General features: G+C 33.3%; 1 protein-coding gene across 1 annotated transcript in view; it reads right to left on the reverse strand.

The window, feature by feature from the left end:
- The window catches only part of LOC126742080 (putative tRNA pseudouridine synthase Pus10), a 43,421-nt gene extending 35,323 nt beyond the window's left edge, over positions 1 to 8,098 (reverse strand). The window contains exons 1-2 of the mRNA XM_050448616.1: positions 7,822 to 8,098; positions 7,490 to 7,766 (exon numbers count right to left, since the gene is read on the reverse strand). Of these exons, the coding sequence (XP_050304573.1) occupies positions 7,490 to 7,766; positions 7,822 to 7,989 (445 nt within the window). The 5' untranslated portion in view covers positions 7,990 to 8,098. The remainder of the gene's footprint in view (positions 1 to 7,489; positions 7,767 to 7,821) is intronic.
- Positions 8,099 to 11,124: the final 3,026 nt, after the last annotated feature.

The following is an 11,124-nucleotide window of genomic DNA, read 5'->3' on the forward strand; positions in this document are numbered from 1 at the left end:
AATCACACGTGTAGTACTTGAGGGACTCCGCTGGATACTGGATAGAACTTTGACATGGTGCTCCTCCACCCTCACACTGAACTTTCTGTTTTTTAAAAAGTCTTCAATCCAATTTAACAATAATTCTTCTCCAATGCCAAGATGTTCTAGCTTATGTAACAATCGTTTCGTGGGAACTCTATCAAATGCCTTAGCAAAGTTGAGGTAGATGACATCTATTGGTTGTTTTTTCTCTAAGGCTGGTTAAGGCATTGAAGCAGGTTAGTAATCGTAGAATGACCCCTTACAAATCCTGGTTGGATATTAGGTATTACATAATTTTCAGTAAAGAATGTTTGTACTTCATCTCGAACAATGGACTCCATAATTTTGCAAACAATCGATACTAGGCTTATCGGCCTATAGTTGCCTGCTGATAACTTGTCGCCTTTTTTAAAAATTGGCGTGACCGATGCGACTTTCCACTGTTCGGGTACAGAGTTTTTAATCATTGAGTATTTCATTACTTTTGCAAGAGGCGCAGCTATCACTTCACTGCATTTTTTTAGAATAGTTGCCGTTAATTTGTCCAAACCTGCAGACGAATCGTTTTTTAATTTTTGAATTTTTGTTTTATTATTTTCTCATTTATATTTATTGTTGTTATTGAGTTTAAGATACGAGGATAATGTGGGGTAGGTAATACATCTTGTTCAGGCTCTTTAGTGAATGCCTGTTCGAAAGCTCTCGCCAACTCTTCCGCGACTTGCATTTCATTTTCACACATGCTGTTGTTGCCTTTTTTAGTAACGGTATTGACACCCTTGATTTAATTGAGGAGCGAATGTATTTAAATAGTTTTTTGGGATTTTTGTCGTTTGCTAAATTAATTTCAAAATTTTGGCGGGAATTTTTGATTAAGTTTGTAAGCATTTTCGAAAAACTACGATGATTTGTCAGGTCAGTGTCATTACTTGAACGCTTATATTTTGTCCAGAGATGTATCTTCCGTTTAACCATGAAGATTGTTATTTATCCAAGGTTTATTTGCTTTCTGTCGCATTGGTTTTTCTTGAGAATTCACAGTAAAAGAGTCGCAAAGAATATTATAAAAAACTGACCACATTTAGGATGAGGATTAACAGGATATAAACATTTGGTCCCAGTCTAACTTTCCTAGATCCTTACAGACATGTCACGAAGTATTTATTTTGACTAGTGCTCTGTTTTCTATTGTAGGATTTTGTAGAAAATTGAAGTTCTGCATTGATTATATTATGATTTTCCAATAGGGTCCTCGATTTTAATATTGCAAACAAGAGATTCTTTGTTTGTTAGTAATAAGTCGAGGGTCGATGGTTCCTGGTTTTGTCTGTATCTGGTTGGTTTAGTGATGAGTTGAGACAGATTACTATTTAATATTAAGTCACTAAAATAGGTTTCAGAATTGTATGGTTCAGGAAATGACGTAAGCGGCCATTTTAAACTAGGAAAATTAAAGTCACCTACTATTACTAAATTTTCACATGTCCTTGATCTTGCATCTTTTCAAAAAGCTTTTTGTTGTTTTCCAAACTGGTATCATTTGCGTGGGGGCGATAGATGCACATAAAAGTAAAAGAAATATCTTTGCTTTCTATTATTAATATTAGGGTGTCTATGTTCTCAAAAGAAAATGGTAACTTCTGTGAAGACAAGTCAATTGAAATTTGATTGCTTACATAGGCGCAAACTCTGCCCCCAGGTTTATTTGTTATATCTGTTCTAAATATAGTATACCCGGGTAAGTCAATAAAAAAAGAGGCATTTATTTCCAACAGGTTTGTTACCCAATTACAGGAAAGAATAAAAGGAAATATATATATATATATATATATATATATATATAAAGAAAAAAAATATTTACCAAAATAAGTATAAAAATGAAAAATCAAAATGCTTAACATTCTATGCACTTAAACAGACTATCTATATACATACTAGAAAGAGACTCTGCATCACCTATTTACCTAATACCTTCTATAATGGACATTAAACTGTCAACAAAAATATCGAACTGTTCATGTAAATTATTATTAATATAATTCTGACACATTATATTAATAGAGAATTTAAACAAAATATTAGTCCTAGCGGGATTTACATAAAATAATCTAAAATGCCTAGAGTTTATTCTTGGTACCCGAAAATTTAATCCAGCCAAAAGGGTGGGACAGTTAATCTTGTTATGAATAAGGTTACATAAGATTTTTATGGAAAGAATTTCTCTTCTTTTTGCTAAGGGTCTAATATTAAATTTATTTCAGTATAATTGACTATCCAAACCTCTGGCTGGAAAGACACCTTCCTCTCTAAACCAGAGATACTTCATAAACTTGCGCTGAATGCGCTCAATATCATCTATCAGGTAGCTATAAATTGGGTACCAAATTAGAGATCCATATTCTATTTTTGAGCGTATGTAAGTGAAAAAAAGTAGATTTAAAGTAATAATATTTTCAAAGTGTGCACACTTCATATATAGGAGACTTAAAGCCTTCATATTCAACAAACTGTTTACGACCTCGTAAGTAAGATTTTATCAAAGCAACAAAATCCGTAGAAAAACCAAAAAATGTTAGCTTATGAAGAAGTACAAAGTGGTCAATTTGGTCAAAAGCTTTGCAGAAATCAAGGTATATTACATCAACCTGACCTCTATTATCCAAATCCTGACACAGATACTCATTTAGGCAAGCCAGGTTTACTGTACAGGAGTAATTTTTGATGAAACCAAATTGATTAGGTGCTATGTCTAATTTGACATGGGCATATATTCTATTATAAAGAACTATTTTAAAAAGTTTGGAAAAATTACATAAGATCGATATAGCTCTGTAATTTTGAATGTCGTTCTTCGGTCCCTTTTTGAGTATCGGGGATATTCTTGCAGTCTTCCATTTATTGGGAAATACTGTTGAAGACAAGATAAGATTAAATATGTGGGAAATAGGCCCTGATAAAGCGCGAATACAAATGTGATTTTCCTGATATTGTATTACTAACTGAGCCCTGGTTAAAGCCTAACGAATGTTTCTTAATATCTGATTATATTCCCATATCAATTTTTTGTCGGCAACACTCCATACATGGAGGAACAGCTATTTTAGTTAAACAAACAATTGAAGCTTTTTTCTGTAAAATTAATAAGTATGACAGCTTTCTGTTGGAGAAGGTTTTTGAATTCTCCCTTTGTTTTTGTAAGCGATTTAATTTATATGTTCTTTGTGTTTATAGACCACCCACAGGAGATATTGGTATGTTCCTGGACAAACTTGATTCTCTATTATCCCAATTGTCTCTACACTCCGTAGTTATATTGGCTGGTGACTTTAATATTAACCTCACTGATGTAAGCTTGCCATCATATCATACATCCCTTTTAAGTATATTGGAATCTTATGACTTGAAGATGCATGTTCTTTCACCCACACGTATAACATCCTCATCTGCAACTACTATTGATTATTTGTATACAAATTTAAATGATGTGTCATGTAGAGTACTCTCATCTGGTATTTCTGACCATGAAGCCATTCTCGCTAGGATTCCATGCAACACTTTATTTCCTTCATCTCATTATATAGAAAGAATTTTCAGCAGAGCAAATTTTAATGCTTTTTCTTCTACTGCAGCTTTGGTCTTTGGTTAATTGGAATGCAGTTGAAATGGCTCCTGACCCGTTTACTTTGTTATTTCATGTGCTATGTGACAAGATCAATCAGTGTTTTCCTAAAAAGAGGCTTAAAATGAAAAATAGAAAACCATGGGTCACAGCAGGCCTCAGAACTTCAGCTAAAAACCTCCGTTTTTTGGCTAAGCTGTGCAAGTTTACAACTAATGCAAACATTATTCTTTATCATCAGAAATATCGTAGTCTATATAGAAAGACGATAAAAGCAGCTAAGGTTAAATATTATAGTGACCGCTTGAATATGTCCTCAAATAGGCAGAGAGAATGTTGGTCAATTATAAATGACTTCAGGCATTCTCACAAGAAAGTTTCAGAACCAGAAGTAAGACCAAATAGTTTAAATGATTATTACTGTAATATTCCTCATTTATTGCTCAAGGATGTGAATACTAATATTGATCCTTTGCATTATATTCAACAAGTGTCAGTTCAAAATTCTTTTTTCTTTTATCCTGTTAGCCTTACTGATGTTAGAGATGCAATTAAAAGCTTAAAAAACCATAAATCAGCTGGAGCTGATGGAATATCATCAAAATTACTACTCCTTTTGCCTGACTCAGCATTGAATGCCTTAGCTTCTGCCATAAACAATTCCTTTCATAATGGCATCTTTCCAGCATGTTTGAAGGAGGCAGTGGTTATCCCTCTTTATAAGGGTGGAGATGTGAGTGAGCCTTGTAATTTTCGTCCAATTTCTATATTATCTACCCTCTCCAAGATAGTTGAAAAACTTGCAAAAATCAGAATTTTATCTTTTTTGCAACATAATTGCATTTTATCTGCAAATCAGTTTGGATTTCAAACGGGAAAAGGGACTCATGACGCTGTTTTCGGCTTTTTGGAGAGTGTCTATGTGTCCTTAAATTCTGGAGAGTCCGCGGCGGCAGTGTTTTGCGATTTATCCAAGGCGTTTGATTGTGCAGATCATGGAACACTGCTGTCTAAGCTCAATAATTATGGCTTTAGAGGTGTGGCATTGCAATGGCTGGAATCCTATCTGTCTAATCGTACCCAAAGAGTTACAGTATCTGGATGTTTATCCGATTCCAGATCCCTTAAAACTGGAGTACCTCAGGGTTCAGTGTTAGGACCACTATTATTTTTGCTCTATGTAAATGATTTGGGTTCATTAAAACTGCAGGGCAAAGTGGTTCAGTTTGCTGATGATACCACCATTTTATGGAATCATAGAGATTCTGATAATGTTAGAGCCCAGGTTTTTAAGGATCTTAAGATTTTATCGGAGTGGTGTGCTGCAAACAGGCTTGTATTTAATGTGGGCAAAACCTTTATTATGGGATTTAAGTGTGACGTTCAGGGCCTTATGTTTAGTGAAAACTTCCCCTTGCAAAACAAAGAAAGCTGTAAGTTCCTTGGTATTACCATTGATGGTCGCCTTCGCTTCGAAGATCATATCCTAAATCTTGCATCAAAATTATCCTCTGGATGCTTTGCAGTAAGAATGGCGGGGCATGAGCTGGGAGGGGTAGTTGCACGTTCAGTGTACTTTTCTCTTATTGAGTCCCACCTTCGTTATGGCTTGCCTTTTTGGGGTTTAAGCAACAAGGGATTATTAAACATAATTTTTGTGATTCAAAAAAAGGCAGTTAGATACCTATGTTCCGCTGGGTTAAGAGATTCTTGTAAACCTCTCTTTATATCTCAAAAAATCCTAACTCTTTTTTCTCTTTTTATCTTAGAAACAGCTACTCTTATTCATAAATGTCCTAAACCTCCCTCTAACACTGGTCATATGACTCGCCAGGTTAACGATTTTCCCTTACCAATCCCTACATCCTCCCTCACAAAGAACTCACTTATATACCTCAGCAAAAAAATTTACAACCATGTTCCTCTATGTATCAGACAAATTTTAGAAGTTAAGAGATTCAAAAAGGAATTAAAATCACTTTTATTATCCAGGGCATATTATAGCCTTGACGATTTTTTTAATGATACCTTTTAACCTGTGCTCTGACATCATTTTAGTGTTTTAGTTTCCTGTTAAATAATGTAATTTACTTCTTCTAAATTCTGTTTTATTGACAGCTTTACTTATTTTTTAATGAAATTTATCAAAAAGATGCTTTTTTTTCTCAATCTGTTTTGTTATGATTAATTTTGGTAATGTGTGTAAATTTTATGGTAAAGTGTTTTAGAAGTTATGTTTGTTTGAAATTTAAAGTGAATTTGGAATTTTTTAGTTTTTAGGATGCTTGTACACAAGATTTTGTTGTCTTACGTAATATAGCACATTTTCTTTCTTTCTTTCTTCCTTTCTTTAACGACAAGACTTCGTACTCCATCGGTACCGGAAGTCAACTTACTTTTTAATTTATTAGAGGCGGTGACAATTTCATCTTCCGAAAAATTGTAAGAGCAATTTAGAGAGTTGTTAATAGTCTGGCTCGATTCAATATCAACATTAATACTAGATGGGTCCGACTCAATATATACGCTTTGAAAGAAAGTTCCAAATGCATCAACAATTTGCTGTGGATCTTTTATTGTACGATCCTGAAACAGCATTACTCCGGGAATATGCGAAATTCATTTCTTGTTCTGCACATAGTTCCAAAAATCGGAGGAGGCTACATTAATTCGATTTTCAGCTGTTCGAGGAAATTCTAAAAAAGCAATCCTAATTTGTTCTTTAAAATTGCTTCGAACTATTTTAAACTTACTTTCATAATAATGAGTTCTGTATTTTTTGAGTTTTTTCGAATTAAATTCTTTAGTTTGATATTTTTATGATATCAGAATTAAACCAGACTGGAAATTTATATTTTTTAACGATTTTAAGAGGAACTGTCAACCAAGGAGTCAGATTTGTTAGTTGAATTTTGTAGACATACTCATTGTATTTAGCCGATAAACTGCTTAGGTTTGTATATAAGATTTTCCATTGGAGAAAAGATGTATCTAATCCTTTTTTGTGTCAACAGACACAATTTCTGGTACCCCTTTTATGTACTTGATGGTAAGTTTAGCTTTGCCACTAGCATTTTTTCGTTCAAGTTCCTCTCGTAAATGGGTTAAATACTTAAGTTGATTTTTGGTTTTGTCATCTAATATTTTGATAAAACGGGTAAGGTCATTATCCAAGAGTTTATTTTTGTGACTTTTTAATTTCTATTGAAATATGTAATGTGTCTCATTTAATATAAGGAAATTAGTGTCACTTTTGGTTAAACAGGAAGTGATGAAAAATAACTGAATATGTCAAAAGATGCTCTTATTCCACCAATATACCAAATTTCATTTGTTTGTCTTGAAAAGTAAAAGAGTTATTAAATGTTACCTTTTGCCTGTGTCACCCAGTATATATATAAAAGTGAATGTCTGTTCGTTTAGGGACTTATAACTTTTCACTTACAGCAAGGATTGGCATAAATATTTACAAGGGAATTTGTTTTAACCCCAGGGACACTTTAGGCATAGTTTTAAACACATATGATTAATTTTCGTCAGCTTCTCCTATTCCTTCCAACACTGACATGCCACTGTAATCAAGTACCATGCGGGCTTGGATACCATGGTTTTGGATACCATCAATTTCAATACAGTCGTTTTCTTTTATGCTGATAATACAAATGACAATGAATAAAAAAATGGGGTTTAATGGTTGGGAGCGAAAAAGAGAGTAAGTAAGTATTGTTCTTATAAGGGAAAGTTGGTACATCTCTGTCTCACAGAGGCATATTATAAATTCAAATTATTGAAAATTGATAAAATGTTAGTCATCATGCATTACTTATATTAACTACTTATTCTTACCTTTTATGCTTTTTGTATCATACAATTCTCCAAAACAATAATTGGGAAATTTTTGCTTTAAATGAAGCAACATACTATGAGCTCTTACAGGAAGACACTTAGGAAAACTGACATTGAATGAAAAATTGTGATATTTAAACTGGTCAATACCACAAGAACATAAACTTTTTGTAAAGCTTTCCACCAATTCAGGATCAAAACAGCCAAGGCAAGTTGGGCAGACATTTGACTTTGCCTTTTTTATTGAGGGCTCCTCTGATGCTGGTTCTACTGTAAGCTTTATGAGAATAAAGATAATAATAAGAAAATTAACAGTTTTAACAATGTCTTACCAATTTGTTAAAATAATCTTTGGGGTTTCGGTAAGTTGCTTCATTATTATAGGCTTGCAGACCTAAGAATCTTAGTATGCATCTGTCGCAGCAACTTAACTCCGTCAAGTAATTAATTATTGTAACGGTATTTTCTTCAGAGGTAGGCAAAACCATCTTTTCTTGCATTTAAAGACTGGAACTAGAGGGATTAAATAGTTAATACTTAGTGCATGTCCAAAAAAGAAAACTAAGGTTATATTGCAATGTTATTGTTTATTAGTGTGAAACTATCCAATTGATTAACGGAGACCAAATCAAGAACGCAGCATATATCACTTGTCAATTACCAAGTTATTAGTCCGCGCCCGATGTTACTCGATAATCGTAAAACTCGGGCTCTAAAACTAAGAAGTTAGTAAAACCTTGTCTTAAGGCCGGTGTACCACGACCGGGAAGCATAATATATGGACTGGTTGCATTTGAATAAATTAAAAATTAATTGTAATAAAACAAAATACATATTATTTAAACAAAAAAATACACAAGTTGATGACTTCAATATATGATTTTCACATTCAAAAAGTTGAAAAAATTTGGTATCTGGGCTGTATCTGGAACATATCTGCAGTCTTGTTAAAAGAGTAATGCAAATGATTGCAGTTATCTACAGATGTCGTGATTATTTAACTGCAAAAACTAAAAATAATATTTATAATGCTTTCTTGATGTCTCCCCTTAGGTATTTACTCCCTGTTTGGGGAGTGTGTGCTCAAACTAATTTTACTACTGTTAAAACTCTTCAAAATAAATTTATTAAAGTTCTTTTTAATTACGATAGGCTTACTCATACAGATACACTTTATCAAGAATAACATCTTAATAAGTTAAATAAAATACTAAAAATAGAACAATTTAAACTAGTATATAAAATTATCCACAAAAAGCAAAAATCTTCAATATAAACATTACTTAATTATTACACAATTATCCAACAAGAAATGTAAATATCATTAAACAGAACTATACAAAAACTAAAATAGGATTAGGAAATCCTATTGCAAAAGCTTTTAAGGTATTTAATGAATTGCCAGAAAATATGTGTTCAACCATTTAGTAATTATTCTAAAAAAATTAAAATATTCTTTGATGCTTAGTTTTTTTTTAGGCATAGGCTTATTACTGTATAGAAGTAAAATAGTTACTCTCGTGACCAATGCTTGCATTCATTTATTAGGGAGTTTTAATTGTAATATAAAGATGCAAACATTATTGGAAATAATAAAGATGTTTAAAAAAAAAAATATTATGACATAATTTTTAATCAATCTTTTTGACCAGATGGAATTGTATTTCGTCCATTTGAATATAAACCCAGAAATTCAAATGTAAATTTTCAAAAGACCAAATGTACACATACAAGGCAATTATTATCTCTTAATGAAGTGACAGTTTATTATCAGAATGTAAATCGTTTAAGAACAAAGTTGGTTGAAGTTTGCAAAAATGCTTCAACTTCAGTGTATGGAGTGATGATGTTGAGTGAAACTTCATGGAACAGCAACTTCTCGGACAGCAAACTGGGTTTGCATAACTTTACTATTTATATACGGGACAGATGTTTTGAATGGAGTGGCAAAACCAGAAATGGTGGAGTACTTATTGCTGTTCACTCGTCTCTAAAGTCTGAATTGCTGCCTATGGCTCATGAAGAATCTGAAGCCATCTGGGTTTCCGTTATTTTTGGTAAAGTGAGACGATTTTTTTATTACTTTTACACTCCTCCCAATTCTAAACCCGAAGACTACCAGCGTTTTTGTGAGATAACTGAGAGGGTGCCCGAGGACTATGGTGACAGCTCAATTTTGATTGCCGGTGATTTTAATCTACCAAAATTAACTTGGTGTAATGACTCTCTTGGAATATTTAGTAGTGGTGTTGTGGAGCCTGCAGAATGTTTATTAGAAACAATGCCATACCTTACCATGCATCAGATCAATAACATTCAAAATGCAAATGGAGTATATCTAGATCTGGTTTTTAGTAACAATAGTAATGATACCCTATCATGCTAAAATGATCTTTTAGTTAAATGTGATCGACATCATCCTGCATTGGTCATTTTTAAAAAGTCAAACAATTTTGAATCTCTTGATTATTGTGATGAAATACACGACTTCAAGAATGCAGGTTATGCAGGTCTTAACAGCTACCTTCTTAATATAGATTGGGATAGTTTATTCTCATCTGATGTTAACGCTAATGTGGACTGTTTCTATAATGCATTGGGCAACGCTCTCACCTATTTTGTACCTATCATAAAAATTAACAATAAATTCAAGTTTCCAATATGGTTCAGCGCAGAATTGAAATCAAATGTCTTGCAAAAAAGATTAGCACATGCAAAGTTTACACAGTTCAAAGCCGTTGAAGACTATGAAATATTTAGTAATCTAAGAGCAATCTGTAAAAATCAGGCCGATCAGTGCTACTCAGACTATATTAAGCAAACCCAATCTTCTATTTCCAGTGACTCTAAATATTTCTGGAAATATATAGGAGATAAGACAGAAAATAACAGCATTCGATCTACTGCATTTTTCTTTAGTCTACTCTCCTGATGATTTTGATGTTCAAGAATTTGCGCAGCCTGATATTGCATGTTCTTTTGATATTAATGAAATGCATGTACAAATATCTGTACAAGTCTTTGAAAAGGTAACCAATGTATTGACATTGGTCAGGCTTAGGGCCCTTATTAACATTGGTTAATAAGGGCCCTAAGCCTGACTGTATTCCAGCTGTCTTCATAAAACACTGTGCTTTTGCTTTTGCTCGTCCACTATGGCTGATTTATGATTTGTCTTTCAAGACAGGTAGTTTTCAAACCTCATGGAAGTTAAATTATTTGACTCCTATATTTAAGAATACTGGTCAGAGGGATGCTGTGAAAAACGATCGTCCTGTTTCTCTCGCTTGTCACTTTGCAAAGTTTTGTCACGAAATTTTTACCAGAGAAATTTAAAAACATAATCTCAACTAAGCAGCATGGGTTTGTCAGGGGTAGGTCCATTACCACTAATTTGTTGCTTTACCAAACAGCTTTATCGGGGGCCTTGGAGAATGGTTGATTTCATATATACTGACTTTTCCAAGGCCTTTGACAGGGTTAATAATTCTCTCCTGGTTACGAAATTGTCACTCTATGGCATCGGTGGTTTTGGCCTGGTTGTCATATCTGTCTGGAAGAACACAGATTGTAAAGATAAATAACTTTTATTCTAGTCGTTTTCCAGTAACTTCTGGAGTTTCTTAGGGTGCCCA

The sequence above is a fragment of the Anthonomus grandis genome, chromosome 11, assembly GCF_022605725.1.
Source record: "Anthonomus grandis grandis chromosome 11, icAntGran1.3, whole genome shotgun sequence".
Lineage (NCBI taxonomy): Eukaryota > Metazoa > Arthropoda > Insecta > Coleoptera > Curculionidae > Anthonomus > Anthonomus grandis.